The sequence below is a fragment of the Festucalex cinctus genome, chromosome 1 (assembly GCF_051991245.1).
Source record: "Festucalex cinctus isolate MCC-2025b chromosome 1, RoL_Fcin_1.0, whole genome shotgun sequence".
Taxonomy (NCBI): domain Eukaryota; kingdom Metazoa; phylum Chordata; class Actinopteri; order Syngnathiformes; family Syngnathidae; genus Festucalex; species Festucalex cinctus.
In genome coordinates this window covers 27,062,186-27,088,215 of record NC_135411.1, presented here as the reverse complement: position 1 = coordinate 27,088,215, position 26,030 = coordinate 27,062,186, and the positions used below count along the sequence as shown (strand labels likewise).

The 26,030-nt window shown below is 45.9% G+C and overlaps 1 protein-coding gene across 2 annotated transcripts in view; it reads right to left on the bottom strand.

Annotated features, from left to right (window-relative positions):
- Positions 1-7: 7 nt before the first annotated feature.
- camsap3 (calmodulin regulated spectrin-associated protein family, member 3) overlaps positions 8-26,030 on the bottom strand; it is a 43,558-nt gene continuing 17,535 nt past the window's right edge. Inside the window, exons 3-18 of one of the 2 annotated variants that reach the window (XM_077526733.1) lie at positions 23,247-23,387; positions 16,560-16,655; positions 16,220-16,252; positions 14,180-14,318; positions 13,945-14,084; positions 13,783-13,867; positions 13,360-13,402; positions 13,204-13,259; positions 10,645-10,711; positions 8,566-10,573; positions 8,375-8,493; positions 5,062-5,354; positions 4,891-4,984; positions 3,144-3,256; positions 1,926-2,044; positions 8-1,840 (exon numbers count right to left, since the gene is read on the bottom strand). In XM_077526733.1, the coding sequence (XP_077382859.1) occupies positions 1,541-1,840; positions 1,926-2,044; positions 3,144-3,256; positions 4,891-4,984; positions 5,062-5,354; positions 8,375-8,493; positions 8,566-10,573; positions 10,645-10,711; positions 13,204-13,259; positions 13,360-13,402; positions 13,783-13,867; positions 13,945-14,084; positions 14,180-14,318; positions 16,220-16,252; positions 16,560-16,655; positions 23,247-23,387 (3,846 nt within the window). In that variant the 3' untranslated portion in view covers positions 8-1,540. The remainder of the gene's footprint in view (positions 1,841-1,925; positions 2,045-3,143; positions 3,257-4,890; positions 4,985-5,061; positions 5,355-8,374; positions 8,494-8,565; positions 10,574-10,644; positions 10,712-13,203; positions 13,260-13,359; positions 13,403-13,782; positions 13,868-13,944; positions 14,085-14,179; positions 14,319-16,219; positions 16,253-16,559; positions 16,656-23,246; positions 23,388-26,030) is intronic. The other variant, XM_077526741.1, reaches the window with a different exon arrangement.

The window sequence follows — 26,030 nt, the reverse complement described above, 5'->3', positions numbered from 1 at the left end:
AGGTGACTGATTTAAAAATGATTTTTATTCTGGTCTTGATGCCATGGAGAGTCGATGAATGAAATAAACTTACATGTACTGGCACCAATTTGATGATGAAAAAACAAACAAACAAGTCATGACACCTAGTGGGGAAAAAAAAAAAGAAATACTACCAGAACTGACCAAATGACACTAGTGGAACATGAAATTAAACATCAAATCTAAAGCAAACTAAATAAATACACCCCCAGGGCGGCAAGGATTTTCAGGGAGAGGATTGCACAAAATCAAGTTATTGCATAACCGCATACTACTTTTGATAAATAAATACAAACATCCATCGTCCATGTGCACACATTCTTAGTTTTTTTTTTTTTTTTTTATATTCCTGTCTTCACATCTGTATTAAAATGTCATTCATATCAGCACATGTTGGAGGCAGTCAGTGACTTAAGAGGCGGCACAAGGAACATAATGGGGGCCAATTTACCATGGCAGCTACTGTACATGACTGGCAACTTTAATTGATATAGTAAAAAGTTTGGCCATTTTACATTCCCCCCCAGTTTTACAATGAGTCTAACTAGACTGCGTGGCTTAGATTTAGGGCTGCTACAGTCCAGAATAAACTCTTCATCAGAAGGCTGGACAAAGAAGGGAATCGAGTTATAGTAATAAACAAGCTCCCCAGCCGCAAAAAAAAATAAAAAATCTCACTCATGATCCCACACACCCATCTAACCAACACTTAGCAGCAAACTAGCTTATTCCGAGCTTACAAAAGGGAAATATGCAGCTTTTATTTTTGAGCAAATTAATCTTGAAAAGTGATCAGCATTCATTATGTGTCAAATCAGCATTGGTAAGCAGAGTACAAATTCTAGCCCTCCTTCATTGTTTTTCTTTCCAGTTGTGTTTCTCTGGATAAGCGCACCATGTGGCAATCGAGGGAAAGTCATCCAGCAAACATGAGTACAAAACGATCATCCAGATGTCTTCCAGCAGAACGAGTCGAGTGTGCGGCTGGCGGAATCAGGCACACCGCTTTCATGGCTGAGCTCGGCCCGATATTCATTCGAGTTGTCTTTTCCAGATGTGACTTCTTGCTTCAGTCAGCTGTATCGTGATCAAGCAAGAGAGAGGAGAAGAAAAGGCAAAAAAAAAAAAAGAAAAAAAAGGGGGGAAGCAGTAATGAGAGGCGTGGGAACTTCTCTGGCCCTAAATACATTGCACGAAGGCAAGGCAGTGAAGTTGTCCCATTTTGAGGCTTGGGCCAGGGAAAGGCAAAAGACAATGGAGGCAGAGCAGAGCGCGAGGTGGAAAGACACGGAATGCCCGACACCAACAAAATGTTTTTTTTTAGTACAATCATCAATCCAGGAGCTCTAAGGAAGGAAGCAATCGATAGAATTAATCCATTTTCTTGGCACATAGCGCTGATTGTTGTCATGGTCCTCAGTCACTCCATATGTCTGCTACTAATTAAGAAAAAAAAAAAAAAGCAGGAAGCATTTCCCCAGACTGGCCAGAATAGAAAACCTGAATTGCAACAGTGCGATCATTTAGGGGTGCCGAGCTTCTTGGGAGTTCCTGGCCGCTTTTGCCAGAAGTGTCCAGGGATGGTGATGGCGTCCACGCTCATGGACATGGTCTTGGACGGGATGGCGGTAAACTGCTTGCGGTCCGAGCTGTACTTGTAGATGGACTCCACCATGTCCAGGGTGATGACGCGTGGGCCGATACCGGTGAGCCGCGACATTTCTTCCGTTTCGGGGTTCATGGTGTACACGGCCCGGAATTGGCAACTCGAGTCCCTGAAGAGGATGAGGAAATGGTTGGCCGTGCTCTTCTCCATTTCCTGCAAAGGAATAAAGGTTCAAGCGTTGAGTACACGGAACATTGTTCGGATGTTCGGACTCTGACATAGTAAGTGGATGGCTCACCTCTACAATCTTGTTTTTCTGGGGTTCGTTGACCTTGCCAGCCAGACAGCAGCGGGAGATAGCATTATGGATGATGAACTTGTTGGACTTAAAGCTTGGCTCCTTATATAGCTTTGGTCCTGAAAAGAAAAGAAAAAAGAAATCATACCATGTAATGCTGCTTTATCCGCCTCTGCTCGACACTTTGAAATAGAAAACTACGAAAACCACACTGTATTGAATGCATCGCACCAAACAAGTCACAATAACAAACAGGATTGCAACGATATATCAAAGTTAACAGTAGGGTCCGAAGCATTTCCCTAAAAAATAAAATGAATACAATGCGTGGTGATAATTTTGTCCTCAATTCCCCCTCCCCCGCCGGTATTTGGGACTTTTGTTTTGACCAGACCGGGACACTTCTGGGCAGGAGACTCCAGCCAATCACAGAGCGGAGGGCGTGTCACTGTGGGCCAGCGTATTGTCGAAGGGTGCGGATTTGCCAAAGTGAGCTGACCTTTTTCACACTTCCACATTTTGTGACCAGAAATACGCAATTGCTGTGGATTGGGACTTCCAGTGTGGTGCACAGCGACCGTACCGTAACAATGTCGCAGGCCACTGTATCGTACCAGGACGCTCTTCCTGCGTTTTAAACTTTATTAAAGTAGCCTTACCTTTACTTTATTTGTTTTCCTGCGACACAGAACTAAAGTCAAGTTGATTTGAGCAATTCGGCAGGACGAAGGACCACATTTTATTCTCAGGAAAGCAGTAAGCAAGCCCACAGTAGCATTTCGTGTTGGAGCTAAAGTCAGACGTGGTGGAACCCGAGGCTCTTCCAAGCATTTTCCCTTTGATTAACTTGACGCTGCTTCCTACGTGGGAATCTGTGTTTGATCGATGCTGCAAGAAAATGAGCCCTCACCAGGAATTTGGTCAGTACATACTGGGATTATGACACACATACATCCTTAGTTACCTTCGTGCCTTACAGAATGTGGGGGGTGAGGGTGGGGGGTGGGTGGGGGTTCAACATGGTTTAATTTCAGAAAACAATTATCAGAATTCACATGCACTAAATGTGCCCTGGAGTGGCCGGTATAACCAGTCCAGAGTGTATTCCAACTATCATCGATAGATGAGATGGACTCCAGTTCAGCCAAACAGGGCAAGTGCCATAGAAGATGGATGGATGGATGGATGGGATGGATGGTTTTTGAGCATACGTCCTACCTGTGTACTCTGGAATGGATGCAGTGGAGGAAATTGTGGAGCCATTGTCCCAGTCTCCGTTGTGAGCACTCATTCGTCCTGGCGACATGAGACGGGAGGGAGAGTGGGAACGACTGGCGAGAGGAAAGGATAAGTTTAGTGAGGAGAGAGTGTACACGATAATAAAGATGTCATGAAATTGATATCTGTCTTACAGATACACTGGCACCTAAACTTATGAGTGGCAAAACGCAGGAGTTCAAGGTACTTGCTTTTGTAGCAAGTGGCACCTCAAGGGACGCTCAGCCGTTTAGGTTAAACGTGAACAGGTGCGTGTGTGGCGATAATGTTGATTTCCACGGAGTTCCACTAGGGTGGGCTCGCGCTGTATGTGCTCACGAGGTATGAAATTGTTTGGTGAGTGATTTTAGACTGTTTCAATGTTTTGCATGTGATGCGGGTTGCAACCATCATTTAGTTTTAACAGGATGTTGTAATGACAGGACCATATAAGGCTTTGATGCCAAGCCACCCTAAGCAAGACCAGTCGTGGGGTTGTGTTTGAGCAGAACTGCATGCGGGCATCCAACAGGCACGACCTTTAATTGTATTAGATGCTTTTTAGTGACGATTTAAGACATTTTGAGTAATGATTGTGTTTCTGTTTTGTTTTTAAACAGTATTTTCTGCTGCTACCTGCTTTTTAGGTTTGTACAGGCTACAGTTTTAGTGAGTCCATCCTACCGGCGGGCCTGTCTAGCCGCGCTGGTTAAGATTGTAAAAGGTGGACTAACTCAACTTTTTCCATCTTTATATTTGTCTTTGTAATTTTAATTTAAACTTTATACTCAGGTCATTGGCAATAGTGCATGAGGCCTGATCGGTTGCACTATAGAGTGCTGTGTTTTATTTTAATGCCATAGCACCCTGAAGTGTATTTTGGGTTTGCGGGTTTATCCGCAACACGTTTATTTCAGACCTATGTGGAGTGCCCACCATTAATGTTCAGGTCATTCAGCCAAACCCCAAGGGAAAGTACCTTTTTACATGTGCAAAATCAATCATGTGACTTCATATCTGGCTCTGTCGTTTTGTTTTGTGTTTTGTTTTTCCTAATATGGCACTACAAGACTTGGTTGATTTCTTGCTTTTGTGCTGTAAGCCAAAGTCTGAGTTACAAGCAAGCTTCAGATAGGCCAAAGCTGGAGTGAAACAAAAGAAAAATAAACAAAGTAATTTAGGTAGTGTAACGCCCTCGCAAATGGGCAATGAGACCCACAGTCTCCGGCGCACTTTCAGTTTGTTGAAAAGGACAAACAGCTAAAACCAAAATGATAAATTAGCTATTTTTGCTTGTTAAAAATACATTTTAAAAACGGTGGTGATTGATTGGTGATTAATCCACAGCTGTTTTTGTTGCAGTGCTTACTCTGCAAAAATTGTGGCTGATCTCTTAAACTCTGTTGCCACATGCTGTCCGTATTTTATTTTATTTTTTTTATTTTTTTTTTAATTTAAGAAATACATTGCAGCAAGTCTTGTCCTCTACTGTGAAGTTAAATTAGACCCTACTGTACACACTCCCGTGAAAAAGAGTAAAAGATGTACTTAAACATCATGGCGAGGCGGAGCCTATGTTTTATATGACAGACTTAATACGTCAACCAATTAATCGGTTATCAAAATTTTACTCTACCAAATATCGGAAAAAATCCATAGGCCGAAGTTAAAATACTACTGTACTTCCGAATCACATGTTAATTGTTACCTGGCAGATCTCCTGACAGTCAAGCCTCCAGAGTCATTTGCCATGGAGGACAAGTTCATGGTGGAGTGGGAGTAGACTTTGTTCAGCCTCGTGCCTATACGGAGAAAAATCATAGTCGTAAATCAACTACAGTATAGGAGAATAATATGGCAATTTAACAACTCTAGTTACCCAGGAGACCCTTGACTGGGCTGTGCGCGAGAGCAGAGTCGTCCCTGAACACGGTCTTGGGTCGCTGCTTCTTGACACCGCGCACCGTGGTGGGCTTCTGCCTGAGCACTTTGTCCAGGTCCTCCATGATCTTCAGCTGCTGTCTGCGCTCGTACTCCTGCCGTGTGAAGTCTCCTCTGCGTTGAGGGGTTCCCTCAGCCGTGGGTGTGTGTGATGCTGGAGGGGTTCCGGGGGTCTGAGGCCTGTCCTCACTCTTATTGCCCCAGCCTTCGATGACCATCCACTGGGGCTTGCTGTGGTAAGAACAGAAAATAACGGCACATTTTGAAACAGCCAGAAAATTGCGTACACTTTTCATTCAGGAAAATTAACTAATAGATCCAAACATTCTTTACGACACTTGACCAGCACACATTATACAAACAATTTACAATCACATTCACGCCTATGGGCAATTTACAGTATTCAATGAACCTAACCTAAATGAAAGTGGATGTGGTAGGAAGACATAAAAAAAGAACTTCCAAGCTGTGAGGCACAAACTCTAATCACTATTCATCGTGGTACCCGCCTAATTTATTTTATTTTTAAAGACATATTTAAAATGTTTTAGTTATATATACAAAAATACTAAAATATTGCTTTTAAAAAATAAATACAGTGATCCCCCGCTACTTAGCGTTTCACTTATTGCAGAGTCACTTTATCGCTGATTTTTATTTGGGTCCGTAACTCATACATTGTGTGGTTTACCTCGAGTTGTACCTCTATTCAATGGTTTTTGTTAGTTGTCCTTTTTTTGTAATATTGGAGTTAGGGGTGGGCGATATGGTAAAAATATATCACGATTCTTGAAAAAGAAATTCACAATCTCGATTTTATCGATTCTTTTTTTTTTTTTTTAATACATATTTTTAGACTAATCTTCACATTTCTGAACCTTTTTTTTTTTATAACATTCATTATTTTGTAAAATTTATAACATTTAAAATTTATATAAAACCCTCAAAGAAAACAAAAAACTAAATATATCTTAAGCCAACTAAGCTTTGTGAACAGGTTTCAATTGAAATCAGTTACACGTCACCAGCTGTGGTTGATATTCTCCCAGACTACAGGAGGCAGTAAATAGTGCCAACGGTGTATGAACAGCGCTTAACACCACAATAGAAATTGAAAATGTTTTTTCCCCTCAATAAACTATCGACAAAAACAGTTTTGGATGAGTTAGCAAAATAAATAAAACAGAATTGGAAAGAAAACACTTTACGACAGCGTTTGCTTGTCCGCGACTCCGCGTAGTTTACAAATTCTCGTAGGTGTGCGTGTGGGCAATGTGGACGTGCTGCGGCGTAGGAAGAGTTGCGTAACGGCCGGGGGGGGGAGCGCGCCCGCTGCCTCTCATTTGAACGTCATTTGCTTTGTAGAGTCTTGCGGACCTCACGGATGCATCGGGCTCCAGGTGGAGGAATGGAAACGTCATTTGCCTTCGGTTCCGGGAGATGCATGTACCTTTAAGTTTGTGTGCGCGTTTGTGTGAGTGAGTGAGTGCGTGGAGGGAGGGGAGGGGGAAAGGGGGGAAAAAAAAAAAAAGTCCACACGGATGCATCAAGCATAAACCACCAAAGCTTGAACCCGCATAAAGTTGAACTGTATAGAATGTGACACGGACGATCTTGACGATCTGTCAGCTTTATGAGATCGTCAACACATTACAGTTCTTAACGATCTAATATCGTCATATCGCCCACCCCTAATTTGAGTAAATAAAAACAGCTCTTTCTTTTATTCAACACAGTCAATTACATTTTTAAACAAAATGTAGAAAATTTGGTTAAAAGAAACTTGTACCATAAGTTGTTGTTTTTTTTTACATTTTTTCATTTTTTATTTTTTTTTTAATTCTTAGCAAGTCAGTGTCCCGTCACTGGTGAGCTATTTTTTTTACAACAGATTCCAGTTACTCATACGCCTAGCACATTTACAATAAGGCCAACGTCTGCAGGAGAAGTAGAAAAACAAGTTAATTGAAGACAATTAACTCACTTGAACAAGGCTGCCGTTTATGCAACTTCCATGAAGAGCTCATTAAGGGGACAGACAGTAGTGAGTTAGTAGTAGTGTTGTTCGATACCGATACTGGTATCGGCAGAGGTGCCGATACTGCATTAAAACAGTCGTATCGGTATCGGTGACTACTCACAAGTAACATGCCGATACCATTAATTCCAATGCCAATAGGATTGTGGATGCAGCATCAAGTGTCTTGCTGGTGCACAACATTCACTGATATGTGACATGTTCACTGCATGCCGATCTAAGATATCCTATTGGCCCTTGAATGCTCTGAACCAATGGCAGGACAGCTTTTTCATATTGAGGAAAAAAAACCTTAAGTATCGGTATGGTATACTGCTAACCTGGGTATCGGTATCGGTATCGGGAGCCAAAAAACGGTATCGGAACAACACTAGTTAGTAGTAACGGTTATTGAAGAAAAACTCATTTTAATAGCATCTACTTTGTTGAAATTGACCTATCGCAGGTGGGCGTGGAACGTTATCACACGCGAAAAGTGAGAGAACACTTTATATTATATGTATGGCTGTTCAACATAGACAAAGAATAGGAAATATTTTTCTCAGAATCTGGATTCAAATTGTGTGGTATTTTGTACTATATAAAGGGATACTTGACTCATTAAGCCATTTTCAGCAGTAAAAAGTAAATACTTTGTCTAGGATGAATGTGATAGCTTCATTATATTTCTTGTACCTTTAAAAACTACTTTTTCCACTTGCTGTCAACTGAAGATCACATCATCTGTGCTGAGGAAGTAGGTAACGACCAATCATGGCTCAATTTGCGGACCAAACCCAGAAAATAGGTGCACCATGATTGGTCGTTACCGACTTCCTCAGTACAGATGATGTCATCTTCAGTTGACAACAAGTGGAAAAAGTAGTTTTTAAAGTTATTAATTGTACATGAAAAACAATGAAGTTATCACATTCATTCTGGACAAATTATTAACTTTTTACTGCTGAAAATGGCTTAATGAGTCAAGTATCCCTTTAACGGTTGATACTTACCAAACACCAACAAAGCAAAAGAAACAGTCAACATGAAACTATGATCATCTCCAACAGGAGAAAGCAAAACCATCTAGATTCAAACTCAGAAACTCCAAATCATGAGGCCGACGTGCTAACAACTTGGCGACCGTGCTGTACCAGTTTCATTCATAAATATTAATGAATACAGTCCAACCTAACATTAAAATGAAAAGTGTTTATTATGTCTGAGATCTCACTTGGATTCTTTTTCCTGCTCCTGCTTGCGTCTCCTCATCTCCTCTGTTCTCTTCTGCTGTTTCTCCAGCAAGGCAGCTCTCCTCTGCGCCATCTCATCTTCAGGTCGCTCCTTGACATCCTAATAAGGAGGACCAGATTTTAAAAGGCAGCAAGCAATTAACCTCACGGAAAGCCAGCTTCGGTCTCCTACCTTAAAGAAGAAGCCAACACCTGCTTTTGCCTCCGGCTCGTTCCTGTCATTCACGGACTCGGAGAAAGGATCGGGCACTTGGTCGTCCTCTTCTGCGTCTCCTTGCAGAGAAGACAGCGAGATCTCAATGAGACTATTGCGTTTGCCGTTCACGGCCGCGGGCGGGGCGTCACTCTCAAAGGAGCACTCCGACGGGGCACCCGAGCTGGAGCCTCCCGCTGCTGCCCCCTCCTTCCTGTTTGCATGCGAGGGCCTCGGTTCCATGTCCAAGCTGAATATACTTTCATAGTCGTTGGAGCCTGCTTCAGACAGGGCGTCATCTGCGGGAAGACGGTGAGTCGGGGTGGGCGTTGCCGCAGGGGTGAGCGTCGCTGTGGAAACGGGAGTGGCTGCTATCGAGCGAAGTTCGGCAAAGCTCTCAGAGTCACCGATGGAAAAGGAGGACGACGTCTGGATTTGATATTGCGAGGGGTTCACGCGACGAAGGTGTGGAATGCGGTCGACACTTTGGGGGGTGTTAATGACCCTCGATAGAGCCGGGCGACCGTGTTTGGGGCTCTTCGGGGGCACAGAATGAGTTCTACGATGGGCCACTTGAGGAGACTTTGGAGGGGTGACGTGGTTGGGGAGCTTGCGGGATGGCGACGGGGAGGCTGAATTGAAGTCCCGGGTGGATTCCCGCGAGAGGCGTGCGGGGGAGGGCGCCTGGGCGGAGGACTTGGGGCTCGGTGGTATGACCCAGGATTTGTTGCCGGAAGCTTTCTTCTGAACGAGTTGGTTCTGCTGCTCGGTGAGCCGTTGCATGTCACTCTGAAGTGAAGTGAGGGCTGCAGTCAGCTTGGATACAGCGTTGTTATAATCCCCAAGTGGCGCTGCTGCTTTCTCACCAGGCGTACTTGCCATCCCCGAGGTGGGCCCAAGTCCCCCTTTAACATGACTTTCATGCTCCACAGACGCCGGCTGCTCTCCGTCCTCCACGCTGGCCAGTCGCTCCTCAAGCGTCAACCGAGCGAGGTCTTCCTCGGTGGAGGATGTGCTGAACTGGCTTCCTCTACCGTCACCGTCCTCCTCGTGCTGCTCCTTCTTCAGCTGCAGAAAGGCGCTCTTGCCCAGCCTTTGCCGATGCTTGGCAAAGATGGCCTCGATGCGCTTCTTCTGGGCCTCGATAGCCCGCCGCTTTTCCTCCAGACGAACGCCGAGTTCGGACATTTCATTAGTGAGCTGAGGGCTCGTTCCGGGACCGTCGTCAAACTTCACATCCCATGAGGTTGCGTGGGGAACAGAGGGGTCGCTGGCTTTGCGAGAATCTCCACTTTGCTTCTTTTTGCGTTCCGCAAAGCTGGTCATCTTCACGCCGCTGTCTGATCCCTCCTTACTACCGCGTCTATCCGACTCCACGTCGCCTCCCGGAGTGTTGGGCATGGACTGAGCCCGGGGCGTGTCCTCCGACGCGTCCGAGTCCACGCTACCGTCTCTTAAGACAGAGTCATCATCACGCGAGCATTCAGAAATGTTTCTGGTTCGAGTGGGCTCTTTGGACTCTCTCGCAGGCCGGTGCATCATTCCCGAGCGTGTCGGGGCAGAGGAGCTGACAGGCGCAGACTTTCTGAGATGCCTTGCACCGGCGGGGTCATCCGGAGAGTGGAGGTAGAAGCCGTCGGGGGCGCCGTCAGGGTGCAAGCGAGGCTCCATCTTTCTCTCATTGTGAATGATCTGAAGTGCCTCTTCAATGGTCGGCAGCTCTCCCGTTTCAGTCGCACTGATGCCGTTTTCTACTGTTGGCTGATTAGAACTCTGGGTGGACCAGGACGCTCTGTGGACGCCATTTGAAGCAGCTGCTTTGCTCAGGTGATCAGGAGGCGTGAAGGGTGACCGAGTCACATTCGGGCTTGTTGGGTTAAGCTGGTCTGAGCTCACGGATCGCGTTATCACAGGGTTGCCCATCACGATGTCCACGTCACTGTCCAGGCCGAAAGGAATGCTGAAGGATACCGCAGACAGAGGGCGGCTAGGCAGAAAAGAAAGGGAGTGTGAGTACAATTTCAAAAGCACTGTGTTGACTTAGTCTTGAGTACACACCTTTTCTTGCTCCACGTCTTTCCAACTCCTTCTAAATGAGACATTGAGGTAGACTGATTCAAAGACCCTAAGTACAGTGGAACACACACAATGTAAATGCATGCAGAATCACAGAGATGGGCACCACACATAAAAAAAGCAATATGCAAAGTTCATGTATGTAAAAGTAATGAAAGAACTTTGAGATAATTCTGCAAACTATACAAAAAGCAGTTCGGCTTCTCCTACCAGGTGTGACCACAGCAAGTCGCTGGCATTATTTGTTTGGCACGGTTTTTACGTCAGCTACCCTTCCTGATGCCTGATGCAACCTACCTATTTTTTATGGGACCAGTGATGGCCAAATGTATTATTTAAATTAATCATGTTAAAAAAACAAAAAAACAAACAAAAAAAAACACCATGAACAAACATGGGTGCGTGACGTGTGTTCAAATGTGGATATTCAATTCAATTTTAATACGGACTCGGGGTCCACTCTTTAAAAAAAAAAAATATATATATATATATATATATACACAAAGGTTAAGAAAAATACAGTTACACGTTAACACAGGCATACCAGTGTTTCCATATGTTTGACTGGTAGCGAATTGCACTCCATTCAATATTCGTGAGTGACACCAAAATTTCATTTTGAGACTTATTCAGTCTACCAATAAACCTATACATTAAAGTTCTTAGTAGAGCTTGCAAAGTCTTCACTCGCGCAGAGACAATCATCTCAGTTGCACTAGTCCAACGAGGCCTTCTCAAGAGCACTCGCAGAGCATCATTATAGGCCACCTGAAGCCTATACATACTTGCTTTTTTATATCTATGCCAAAGGTGAGTTGTATACAGAGGTGTACGAAATGATTTAAACAGGAACAACTTTACATCATCAGAGCATGAACCAAACTTGCGCAGCAGCGTATTAGCCTGGGCATACAATACCCTGCATTGTCTGTAGATATCATCATCATCATTTGCCATATCAGCAGTGATGTGTGTCCAAGATATTTCACCTTTTGTTACATTATAATTTCACATTTAACAAATAAAAATCTGAATTGTTCATGTACTTGTCCTCCTTAGTTCTACCAATCATTATGACACTTTTAGTCGTAACTCAGCATAATCTGCACAGACGTTAATAAACTGCTGTCGGCCAGCAGAACTCGGGCTAAACACAACTAAATCGTCAGCATACAGTAAATGATTCACAAGCAAATTTCCAGCAAAACAACCAGTTTTACATGTCCCAAGGCTTGTTGAGAGTTCATCCAGATACAGGTTAAATAAAATTGGGGACAAAATACCACCCTGCCTGACTCCATTGCTAACCCTAAATGGGGCGGGCACAGCATTCCCCCACTTAACCTGCATAGTTTGCTTACTGTACCAGTAAATCAACAAGCGCACAATATATTTGGGAACACCTTTATGTATCAGCTTCTTGAACAGCTTTCGGCGATTCACCCTATCAAATGCTTTAGAAGCGTCCAAGAGACACATTAAAACTGTTGAGTTTTGCCGTTTGTATTTTTGAACAATCTCTTTTAATGCAATACACACGTCTGTGCCCATCATAGCCTGAAACCCAAACCGATTATCTGTCGATTTAATCAATACTGATATCCTGTCCAAAAGGATTGTTTCCAAAACTTTTGACACAATGCTGGCCAGAGCTATTGGTCTATAATTGTCAGAATTACCAACCTTCCCAGTTTTATCTTTTATGACAGGAACCATATAATATAGTCAACATAGGGTCAAGGTAAGAACCCATGTAAGAGGAAAGCTGCAAGGCAGATGGGCAGCATAGGTGCTAACCTAGCACTAGCGAACTCCAGATGTTCAGCTGTAACCCCCACCCTGCCCACATGCCTTATTATCAGCCAGTTTGGTAACAACTTTGTGGAATTCATTTTGTGTAATTATATCTGCATGGTCAACATCAAACAGATCACAAGACTCATGCGGAAGACAGTTAAACAATCTACTGTATTGCCGACGCCACAGCTCTAAGATGTTATCAACTCCAGAGGTGCCATCAATTGCACATGGTTTTACCTCCTTCCAAAAGGCAGAAGTGTTGTTACATGAGAGTTTCCTCGCTAATGAGTCAGCTCTCATAGCGCATTCATTTTTAGCTATAAAACGCACCGCATACTTATATTGGGCATTTGTGACACGTTTATGATCATAAACCGGCCAGTGTCTCGATTTTCCTGCCAGAAACCACTCCTGAGAAGCCTCCCTTGCCTTTTTAAAATATTTGGCCACGTGCATTCTGTCCTGGCCGTCCTTTCTTTTTATGTTTTACCTTACATACATTGAATTAATTTGGTAAATTATATAATTATGACAAGGCCTTTTATAAGATAGCTCAATCGTTTTGTTTTTGCTAAGTTTCAAGCACTTTTCAAGCCACATAAATGCAACAATAAAATTCAAGAATTTGCTAATCTTTTTATACCTGAGACATGGTCACCATACAACACAAAATACAGCATTAAAAAACAAACAAGCACCATGAGGGAAAAAATATATATAAAATAACAGTCATAATCTCACCTGATGCAGGGGAGGAAATTGGGAGGAAAGGCTTCTTGAAGATAGACGGAGAAGTGCTGTAAAGCAGAAAGACATTTCAGTTCCTGAAAATTGTTTCACGTAAAGTACAATACAGGTACTATGTAGAATTCAGTTTGTATTCAGGAGGTACCGCACCTATTACCGCTCACACCCCGGGGTGTTGATGGTGTGGAGCCATCTAATGCAAAAGCACACAAAACAGCACATTTAATGACAAATATCAAATTGTATTATTTTATAATACAGGATGCTCATTTTAAAAAGGACTCCTTTTTCTACGGTGACATGTATTCAAAATTAATACGTAAATCACAATGAGCAATAGTTTATCACTAACCTAGGCTAACAATAGATAAGTAAGAATTGTAGTATATGTTTGTTTGAAAAACACTTTTAGGCCATGAACAATGAAATAAAAACAATGAGCGTGACAAACGCCGCTTCACAAACTAGTTCATTCATTCATTCATTCATTCATTCTTTTGGTATCATTGTAAACTGAGGACCCTACATAATAACAATATATTCACAAAGGATCAGTGAATGATTGACACTTACCTAATTTGTCCACTGGTTGAACAAAGTCTGGCCTTTGTACTTCGAACCAGTGGAGCAGCTCGGCTAGAAAGCTCAGCATATTGAGCTGAACAAATCACATAGAAATTGAGAAAAAAAAAAAGAGATTTCCAATATTTTGTCATGCAATGAATGGTCAAGTACCCGAAGCTCTTCTGGTGTATACAGCACATCCTCCAAGGCCAAGTGGCAGCAGCTTTTCAGGCAACTGTTACAGAACTCACGGATGACCTGCAAGTTGTACAAGCTGTCAGCGGCCGACATGGTCTCCTTCATGCAAACATCTACAGGGAGAAGACAAGAAGAAATTCAACAAAATGAAACAATCACCTACGCAGTTCAGGTGCTAACTGGTTGTCTTTGTCTGGTTGGTTGGTACCTTCAAGTCTTAGCAGGCCAGGGCAGTAGTAATGCAGCACAGCGGCGATAGCACAACCATTAGATAAGTCTCGGATTTGATTCACCACTGGAAAAACATGACTCTGTTTGGACTGAACTTTATCCTTTCTGTAGCGAAGCTGAAATGTACAACAAAAAGCAATAAGCACTGTTGTCTCTAAACTAAAACGACAAATACAGAAATGACTTTGTGGTTACTACATCACAGCAAACCGTGGCTATTACTCAGATAGCATGTAAAAATGCCTCCTCCTCATGTTTGTGAATGCCATGTGCTAAAATTTTGCAGAAATTATGACCAAATGCTTTTATGTCATGATCTTGTTTAAATACATACATGTGCATGAAAGGAAGTGACCCTGTGTAGCCCCCAATGGTTAGGTGCTGGTTGGTGTGCAGCAGGAACTCGTGTAGTGTGACAAGAAAGAAGGAAAAAACAAACAAACAAAAAAACCCATCCCCCGCACACTAACATAGACTTTACTTTGTGTTTTTATTTGAGGGAACAATGCGGTGAACATGATGACGCTGGACGTGAATTGTATTCTTCCCTCAAATAAAAACACCAAGTACAGTCTATGTCAGTGTGCTGGGAATTCTTTTTCTTGTCATATACATGTGACATCTCAATAAATGCATAAACCGTAGCAAATTCAATTTATTTCAGTAGTTGAATTGAAAAAGTGAAACTTGTACATCATGACGGCCAGTGTAAAATATTTTAAGATTTTATAAGTTTGATGACTGGAGTTTACAGCTAACCAAAAGGCACAATTCATAATTACAAGAAATTAGAATATTACACATGAAATAATCAAAATTATTGTTAACTCTTTGACTGCCAAAAACGTTTAATAACGATGACTAAGATCACAATTTATGCCGCCATAAACGCGTTAAATGACGTCAACTACGGTTTTGTTTTGTTTTTGTTTTTTTTAATCAATTTGAAGTGCAGTGCTTCCTGGTCAATGGCTTGTGGAATCAAAAATACCCACTAACTATGGCCAGCAGATGGCAGCATTGTATCTCGTTTCAATGAGCTTAAGATATATGAAATTACAATGAAACATGACGAAATCTGATGAAATAGAACGTTTTCAAGGATGACATGAATGATCAAAGCCTTTGTTACATTTAATCTAATTCACGGAGCATCACCAAACAAAAAAATATATATTACTGTCAGTGTCAAAAGTCACTGTTTTCTCAAGCTTGTTTTCTCAAATTACATATTTAAAATGGTGATTACTAAAGAACAGAATAAGCTAGAAAGATTTCACACAAAGATTTTTCTTTTCTAATGAAGGAACGGAATGCAATTTTTCATGTGGTACCCACCAGGATTATGTAGTAAAAGTACACAATATTAGTTAAAATGCTCAAAATCGGCTGGCACTGGTTGTTTTTTGGATAACGTGTGGCAGTAAAAAAGTTCATATAGAAACTCGGTAGTGATTGGCCTAAATTTAATGTAACGTTAATGTGTAAATGTTTTCTTTTTCTACACTGTCTCTTCCGGCTCCCATTCAGTGGAACTTTTCTTGGTGTTCTAAATGGAAAAATGAATACAGTATGTGCAGTGTGACACAGAATGTAAACAGATGAGGTGGAGGCCTAACAAGGAGTTGCATTGATTATAACAGACAGAGTACAGGTAAATACATGTGAATCCTTACTTCTGTAAGGGAAAAAGTAGGACAAGTAAAGACGGGACAAAAGCAAAGAGTTTAGGGAGTGTCTATAAATTCCCCACATGTAAACAAACCACTGCTGTTATTACCATTCAAACATGTGCAGACAAGCCAGGCATGCACTTGGCCATCATGCACCCACTCGCAGGTTAATCAACTGTGACGCAGCCTGTACTTGCAGAACTCAAATTAAATATGTGGCAAAAGAAAAAAAAAAAAAAAAAAAAAATGGCCTAACCTGTCAGATATCAGTTGATACATTTGAAGAGGACACTGGAGGGATGGAGTTAGAGGGAAAAGGAACAGAGCAAAGAAAGGGAACTTACAGGAACTAGTTTCCAGTACCAGCGAGTAGGACACTGTCAAAGAGGCATTTAAGGACAGGAAGGCGACAGAGAGGAGAAATGGAGGACAGGAGCACAAAGAGAGATTTAAAGCCTGACAGTAAAGGAAGTAGCAGTCATCCAAAAGGAAAGGACTGTGGTGCATCTTCCAAATCACCTTGTTGACTCTGTTCTCAGTTTTATTTAGTAGCAGCATATAAATGTGCTGGTGCAAATTAATAAAATATTATCAGCTCGCAAACGTAGCAAAACCAGCAACATGTTGCAAAAACAGATTTACACGCGTGTTTAGATGTAACGACAGGCGACAAAGAACACTCACAGCAGGTTGAAGAGGTTGGGGCTCATTCTCTGTGATGGCCTGAGATGTTTCTTCACTTTGGGCCCCTTCCGCAAGTTCCCTCAGCCTCTGGTTGAGCTGAAAGTGTGCATCAAAACAAGTTTGTTAATTTTATCATAGACCAAATAGCGCTTGTCCTCATTTAAGGACAGGTCACAGGTGAGCTCGAGCTATCTCAGCTGACTTTCGGGTTACAGGCTGGGTGCATCATGGACTGGTCACCAGTCAATCACAGGGAACATATGGACAACCTTTCACACTCACATTGTCACCTATGGACAATTTAGAGTGTTCAATGAAGCTTACATGCATGTTTGCATGGGTAGAACATAAAAACTCGACACAGGAAGATGTAAACACCGTAACACAAAACTGTGCTATTCTCTAATAGTGTGCAACAGCTACATTTTTGACAGGTATATTTAAGTATTTGCTTTATATAATATATGCCCACAATGTTAAATACACCAATACAATACCGTTAGAGCAATATTAATTTTGGCCAGTTTGATGCATTTTATTGAGGAAAAAAAAAAAAAGCATGACATGCCAGTTGATATTGTTCCGTTTCATTCATTTATATGGCAGTAAACGATGTAACGTAATTCAGATCTTTTACACAGAGCCCAAAAAAAAACAATTGTCACTTTGGCCATACAAACAGGACTCAGCAACATGGCTATCACTCTGTGCATTTCACACAGCATCAGAGCATCCTACAATCAGATAATTTTGCTTCTATTTCGTCCCTCCCGACCGCCAGAAGGCGGTGCTTTAAGCACTGAATGTTCCTTTCGCGCATGCGCAGTTCGAGTAATGCATACCAAATTAGTCACCTGTGACCCCTGGGTGACCCTAGAAGGGTATAAGTTCCGGTGTCACCCAAGGTTCGTTTCCTCTTTTCTTCTCGCGTGGCGTATGCATACGACACATTTTCGAAGAGTGTAAGAATTGGGATTTGTATTTATCCTCTTGACCGCGCCGCTTGGAGCCTTGTGACCGGATCGGTCGGAGCTGCGTAGTTCGCCCTCCAAAGGCTGCGGCGACGGTGTTTTTCTTTCCTTCGTTTGTGACCCGACGTGGTCGCGTATTCTAACCTCCCGTGGGGTAAGGTTATTGACTACTTGTCGTCTTATTTCCGCGTTTACTGCGGTGTTTTGAGTTTTTTGTGTGGCTAGCCTCGCGTTAGCGCCCTGGCTACCACGGCTCGTGGTCTACCCTAAATTTTTCCTCCGCTGGCTTTGGCAGCGTTAGCGCTTCTCTCAGTTTATTAGCGCCGCTTTCTCCGACGGTGTTGCCGTTTGGTTGTTGCTTTTCTTTTTGTGCCTTTGCTGGTGAGAGCAGCGTCAGCGTTCCCGCTCCCAGCTTACGGCGTCGCGCTTCGCTCGATTGTTTGTCTTACTTTTTGTGCGTGTCCCGCCTGCGGTGCGCACCTGGCTTGAGCTGTGCAGGTGGCGTTCGCGCCCCTTCTCTCAGCTTGTCGCCGCTTTCGCGACTGCTGTCTGCCCCTCCCGCCCGTCGGCCGCTCCGTGTGCGTCTGCTGCGCAGGTGGCGTTCGCGCGCCTTCCCTCAGCTTACTGCTACTGTTGACAACTGGCTGTCTGCCCCCGCCCTCCGTCGGCTGCTCGGTGTGCGTCTGCTGTGCAGGTGGCGTTCGCGCCCCCTTCCCTCGGCTTATCGCTGTTTTACCGGCTTACTGTTTGCCCCGACTCACGCGTCGGCTGCTCGGTGTAGGTCTGCTGTGCAGGTGGCGCTCACGCCCCCTTCCCTCAGCTTCCCGCTCATCGCTGTTTGGGCCTCTTTGTGCTCACAATGGAGGACTCCCATTGCTGCGTGGACTGTGGTATCCTCTTTGAGGCCTCCGATGTCCTGGACGATCGCTGCCCGAGGTGTCTTGTCTCTGACCGTGCCGGGGATGGCCGGGCCTGCAGTCCTGGTGTCAGTGACCCCAGTCCACTGGGTCATCTGTCGTCCTCCCAACAGAGGCGCCGGAAACGTCTCGGTGTGTCCTCTGCTGTACATGCCCCCCCCAGGAAGAGGGCGGCGCAGCGACGACTTGCTTCGGAGGTTGGGCACCTTCAGGCTGAGCTGGCAGAGGTGAGATCTCTTCTGCAGGACCGTCACCCTCCCGCACTTACGGGGGGGCCGGGACCACCTGCCCTGCCCATGCCGCGACCATCCACCCCGCCCATGCCAGTGCTTCCTCCTGAGGAGGACGCCATTTCCTTGGCAGCTTCGGCTTCCTTTTTTCATGACGACGACCGTGACCCGGGGTCTGTGGTTTTGGGACCAAACTCTCCAGCGTCCGCTCAGAGTTCGTCCAGTGAGGCGGGGGATGGTTCTATACGGGCTGTCCTGCGCAATGCCTTGGACCTCCTGCGTTTGGAGGTGCCTCCACAGGCTCAATCGGCGTCTGAGAGCGCCTTCTTCCGGCGCAGGCGCCCTTCCTCGGCCTTTTCTGTCCCCGCATCTGAGGACTATCTGCGGGAACTCCATGCTTGCTGGAGGGATCCTGGGGCTCTCTCCCGTCCTTCGGCTGATGGCCGTGATTTAGCATCTATGCACGGTGCTGCTAGTGTTGGCTTGGACCGGATGCCTGCTGTGGAGCCAGCTGTCGCATCCCTCATTGTGTCCCCGGAGGAGACCCTTCGGCCATCTGTGCGATGTCCTCGACCCCAATGTCGTGTGACTGACGACCTTCTCACACGGGCCTATGGCGCTGGTGCACGTGCTGCTCGCATTGGGAACTCTTTGGCTCACCTCATGCTTGCTCTCTCTACATCCCTGCAAGCGGACAGGGTGGAGGCTGCTGTGTCCTTCAGTGATGCAGCCCTCCAGGCTTTTGCCCTCATGACTAGGGAACACGGCTGACTCATGTCCTTCCTAGTGCAGGCGCGCCGCCAGGTGTGGCTAGCGCAGTCCCCCTTGTCGGAGGCCTCTAGGAGGGCCCTCCGTAGTGTTCCTGTGGAGCCGGGGGAGCTTTTTGGTTCTGCCGCTGTGGGTGCACTGGAAAGGACGGTTAAGGCTCATGAGACCAGGAAGCAGCTTTCCAGCCTCAACAGGGCCCTGCCTCCCCAACGAGGTAGGCCTGGGGCACCCTCTGCTTTTCATCGCTTTCCTCAGCCCCGACCTGCCGAGGCTTATGGCACCCGGCGACCCCCGCAGAGGCCCGCCGAGGACTTTCGCTCCTCCACCCGCTTGCCTTCAGGGCAACCACGGGCTGCAGGCCCCACCCGCCGTCCCTCTCGGGCCCCTAGGGGCCGGAGGGCCAGGGACTGAGGCCTTGGGGCCGGCCGTCGGACATTTTTCCCACCAGCAGCTCAGTTACTGGGCTGCTCGTGCCTCAGACCCATGGGTGGTCTCCATCTTGACCCACGGGTACGAGCTGCAGTTCCGACGCCGGCCTCCTGCTTCCTGTCGGGTCAGGATGACTCTCATCGCCGACCCGGCAAAAGCCTCGGCTCTGGACCAGGAGCTGTCCGCCCTCCTCGCAAAGGACGCGATCGAGGCCGTGGACCCCCTGGCACAGCCCGGGGGCTTCTACTCGACGTACTTCCTTGTCCCAAAGAAGACCGGTGGATACCGACCGATACTGGACCTGAGGGGGCTCAACAGACATCTCAAGGTATTGCCATTCCACATGCTAACCACGAACGACGTCTTGCAGTCGCTCGCCCAGGGGGAGTGGTTCACGTCTATAGACCTGAAGGACGCCTACTTCCACGTCCCCATCGCACCTCGACACCGTCGATTTCTCCGTTTTGCCTACAAAGGCCGTCACTGGCAGTTCCGTGTGCTCCCTTTCGGGCTCTCCCTCGCTCCGCGGGTCTTCACTCGGTTTGTGAGGGCTGCTCTGGCGCCCCTGCAGTCTGTGGGCATGAGGGTGCTGCCGTACCTCGACGACTGGCTCCTCTGCGCGCCGTCGCGGGCTCAGGTGATCCGGGACACCTCCGATCTCCTGTCTCATGTGGCCCGGTTGGGTATCAGGGTCAACTTGCCCAAGTCCTCTCTGGTCCCCTCTCAGCGGACGGACTTCATTGGTGTGACGTTGGACACCACGGTTATGAGAGCCCACCCGTCTCCTCACCGAGTCGACGATGTTCTTCGCCTCCTCGCGCACTTTCGAAGGGGCAGGCTGTTGCCTTACGTCGCCTACTTGCGGCTTTTGGGCAAGCTGACGTCCATGACGGCTGTGGTCCCGTTGGGCCTGCTGACACTGCGCCCACTACAGAGGTGGCTGAACGGCTTCCACTTGGACGCCAAGTGGCACCGCCACCGGAGGCTCAGGGTGTCCCGTCGGTGCCTCCTTGCCCTGGCACCTTGGAGGGAGAGGGCTTTTCTATTGAGCGGCGTCCCGCTGGGTGTGGCCCCGGCCCGCCGCGAAACAGTCACCACGGATGCCAGCCTCACGGGCTGGGGTGCTGTCTGGCAGCACAGGACGGCTCAGGGAATTTGGTCTGTGCGCGACAGGGCCGATCACATCAATGTGCTGGAGCTTCGGGCGGTGCACTTGGCACTCATGCACTTCTTGCCATACCTGAGCGGACAGCATGTTCTCATACGGTCGGACAACACCACGACCGTGTTTCACATAAACCATCAGGGCGGCGTCAGGTCCGCCCGTCTATTGGAGATCTCCCAGCTCCTTCTCAGGTGGGCTGCTCCCCGTCTGGCCAGTCTACGGGCCACCTATCTGCCGGGGGTTCGGAACCAGCTCGCGGACTCTCTCTCCCGTCGGGGTCCTCCTCCGGGAGAGTGGCGCCTCCACCCAGAGGTGGTGCGCATGATTTGGAGCTGCTTCGGCACGGCGGAGGTCGATCTCTTCGCCTCCGAGGCCTCGACCCACTGCCCACTTTGGTTTTCCCTGAACGAGGCCACCAGCCCTCTGGGTCTGGATGCACTGGCGCAGCCGTGGCCGGAGTGCCTTCTCTACGCCTTTCCGCCGCTCCCTCTGATATGGCTGACGCTTCAGAGAGTTCTTCAGGAGGGTCACACGCTCTTGCTGGTCGCCCCCTTCTGGCCGGCCCGGACGTGGTTCCCCCTGCGCCGTCAACTGTGCTCCGGCGAGCCGTGGCGTCTCCCCGACAGGGAGGACCTGTTGTCTCAACAGGGAGGTCGGGTTTGGCATCCCGACCCTCGGCGCCTTCGCTTGTGTGTTTGGCCACTGAGGGGCCCCAACCGCTGCTGACCGGCTGTACAGAGTCTGTCACACGGACCATTCTTAATGCGAGGGCACCGTCCACTCGGCTACAGTATGCCAACAGGTGGAAGTTGTTTGTGGCATGGTGCGGAGAACACGGGGTGGACCCTGCTTCATGTTCCATCCCCACCATCCTGGATTTCTTGCAGTCCCTCCTGGATAAGGGCAGGTCTCAGTCGACGCTGAAGGTGTATGTGGCAGCTATTTCTGCCCGGCATGTTGGTGCTGATGGCGGTTCCGTGGGGCGCCATGGGTTGGTGTCCTTGTTCCTCAGAGGGGCTCTGCGTCTTCGTCCCCGCCCGGCCCCTCGGGTTCCGGCGTGGGATCTGCAGTTGGTGCTGGACGGCCTGTGCAGGCCTCCCTTTGAGCCCCTGGCGGGGGCAGACCTTCTGTGGGTGTCGCGCAAGACTGCACTCTTGCTCGCCGTTGCCTCCGCCAAGCGCGTCAGCGACCTACACGCTTTATCGGTTAGCCCCGATTGCCTGCGATGGCACCCGGATGGCGCCGGCGTCACTCTGTGGCCAAACACTGCCTTCATTCCCAAGGTGTTGTCTGGCTCTCGTTCTAACCAGCCTCTACGGCTTAAACGTTATGTACCCACTCCTGCTGATGGTGGGGACAGGCCGGAGCTCTTGTGTCCGGTGAGAGCCTTGCAGTGTTACATTGACGCTACGGCGGGCTTTCGTACGTCTGCCCAGCTTTTTGTTTGTTATGGTGGTCCTACCAAGGGCTCCGCTCTCTCCAAGCAGCGCTTGTCTCACTGGGTCGTGGATGCCATTCGCCATTCCTACCTGCTGTCGGGCCGCCCCCTGCCGTCAGGGGTGCGCTGTCACTCCACCAGGAGCGTTGCCACGTCCTGGGCCGCCCTGAGGGGTGTTTCCCTGGAGGATATCTGTGCTGCTGCCTCATGGGCAACGCCTTGCACCTTCTCCAGGTTTTATAGCGTGGATGTCACCTCTCCCCATCCGCTTGGCGTGATCTTGGGTCCTGCTGGGGCTTCTCAGTGAGGTTTGTGTCTGAGATCCCTCGCGACTACGCCGGTATTAGTCATTCAGTGCTTAAAGCACCGCCTTCTGGCGGTCGGGAGGGACGAAATAGAACGAAAGTTACAACTGTAACTACGGTTCTATGAGTCCCGGACGACCGCCAGGGCGTCCTGTCGCTCGGAATCCTCGTGTTCACGCGAGAAGATTCCGTAGGAAACGAACCTTGGGTGACACCGGAACTTATACCCTTCTAGGGTCACCCAGGGGTCACAGGTGACTAATTTGGTATGCATTACTCGAACTGCGCATGCGCGAAAGGAACATTCAGTGCTTAAAGCACCGCCTTCTGGCGGTCGTCCGGGACTCATAGAACCGTAGTTACAGTTGTAACTTTCGATTTATGACATTTCCCACATTTTCTGGACTGTGCAGGTGTACCCAATATTGTGGTCATGGCGTGTAGACAAAAGTGTGCCGACTCACCGTGTTAACCCAGTGGAGCAGAGCATCTTCCCAGCTCGAAGCCCCGCACAGGAGCGCTTGAGATGCACCCGCCTTCACCGACGTCACCGTCTCCGAGGCTGCCACGATCATTAGGGCATCTATCAAGGCCAGGTGAGCACTCTGCAAAGAGAGGGACAAAAATAAGGTCACACGTGCTTTAAAAAAAAAAAAAAAAAAAAAAGAAAGAAAGAAAGAATCCAAATCAACAGTGTCGATACAGTAGAAAACAAAATACTGAGCAACTAAGAGCCCTTGAACATTTGACTGTACACAGAGCCTCCTGTAGGCGTCACCACAAGCCACATGTGAGTCAGCAGAAACACTGTAAAGGTACTAAACAGTCAAACACGTCAGTTGAAGCGGGTGAACTTTGGACTTGTGTTTTGCTGTTAAATGATTACATTGGAAGCGGATCAGCAATATAGCTACACGCATGCATGTGGGTTGGGTTTGACATTCACTCAACTGCTTCCTGCTTTCTCTTTTGTAGAGCACAGCATGACTCATCGAGCGTTGCTTGCATTCATAGTTATGTCACAGATTTTACACGGTTGTGTTTGTCTCCCTCCTATAGTAAGTGCATTTTCTTACTAACCTGCATAACCTTTGTAATGGCCAGAGCCCATTACAAGACAGCTCATCTAGAATGTTGTAAACCTGTTAGTTCATTAAGTGTTTGTGCTTTGTGTGCACCAAAAGACTTGCAAGCGAGCGATGCTTTATTTGCTGTAAACAAACCCAGGTTTCAAATATTAAGGCCTTCATGCTCAGTTTCAAACAATTCTTATAGTCTTGTGTTTGCAAAGGATAATCCCTCTATGGTCAGTAACTAATGTTTAAAATCACAAGATTTAGGAGGTGGAAAACTTTCCTGCATTTAAAAATTGGACAGCCTCTTCCCCATACTGATTAGATATGAAAAATACATATAAATTTGTCTCCTTTAATATTAAAACAAAATCAGTTAATCTCACATTTCATAATTTCTGAAGGATTATTGGTTGTTTATAAGTGTGCCAGTTCTTCTTTGGACAAGCTGGTGGAAGGTAGGCAACTCTTTGCCATTACAAATCTAATGGCTTCTTTTCAACAGCCCAAAAAGACACCTCCCACCCCCACCTGACTAACAACATCAGCCTACTAATTAATCACCACAAACAGCACTTTCTGGTCATGGGTCCATTTTTCAGTCCTGAGCCTAATCGGTACAAATCAGTGGCTGTTTCCTTTGACACAGCATTAATTCCACTTTACAGGCTCGACATTCCTACATGGGATGGGGAGAGGGGAGCAAGGGATGGTGGCGTTCCAGCTGTGTGCACGCATGCATGCATGAACCTCATCCGCCAAACTGCTGACCTTTGCTGGTCACATGTAAGCTTGCGCTTGTCTGACAGTTTTGGGCAACACTGTGTGGATGTGCTGCCCCTTCCTGATATGCTCGCCAGGGGTTGGAATGCCTCTTCCGTTTCTGTGGGGAGTTTTTCTTTCTCTACTGTTATTTTTTGTTTGTTTGAATTCCGAAAATGCAAATGATATACATCCCATGCAGGAACAAGCAAAAGCAAAAAATAATATTAGCGCAAAATGTGCAGTCAAAACAACATAGAAAGAAAACTTAAGGTGGGAAGACGTACAATTTATTCAATTCCTTCCCCTCTGCATCAGTATTATTCATTTAATATTCTGATTCTCTTTTATATCCTATAAATATTTGTATGCACATATAGCCATAACATAAACATGTGAAACAAATGTGGACCATCAATAACCATCTTTTTTTTTTCTTTTTTTCTTTTTTTATCTCCTGAAAATATTTTTCGATAACCGTTTTTGAATTGGTTTGTTTTTTAAAACATTCCTTTTGCTCCTCAACCTATTCTACAATTTGACCCCACACACACAGATAAACTAAAATTTCTAGTTATGCGTATACCCTCGGAATTTTGAAATAAAATCTACCTCTCAATTTATAACCTCCTCCACTTAAAATCAATTATTTCTGAATATTTTTAGATAGATTATTTTTGGCTTTGAATAACATTGTCATCTGCAGCTCTATAATGCCTCTTATGTTTCACTAAGTTTGACTGTAAAAATAGTGCATTTGTATGATACCTGTAACCTGCCTTATGAATAATAGTGATTGCTTTCTTTTGCAGAATGATGAGTGTATGTAATGTATTGAACTGATGTAAAAAACAAAACAAAACAGCACAATAACATATGGAATGTATATTAATGTATATGGAAGAACAGTAGAGAATACGGAGTGCCCTATGATCCAGAACCTGTTTTTTCTTTAATACTGAAATGCATCTTGATACTTTGGACTTTAAATAATTGACATATTTTCCAATTAATTTTCTCTTTTATTGTCATCCCAAAAATTTGATTTCATAAACTCTGTCAACGGTCATCTTATCCAAACGGATCTTTAATTTTATATCCTTTTTACTGTTCACAAATAACATGTTTTAGTTTAACTTAAATTTAAAGTCAATTTATTTATTTTAAACCAACATTTACTGTCATCAATTCCATATAAATGTCATGTATTAGGAACTGTGAAAATGATGCGCTGCTGCAACAGCAAAAAATAGGACAAACGGCAGTGGATACAGATGAAAGCCTGTATAATCCTCTCAGAGCAGATCACGATTCAACCAACCCCATGTCAAGGTTATGGTAAATAGTTTTATTATATATATATATATATATATATATATATATATATATATATATATATATATATATATATAT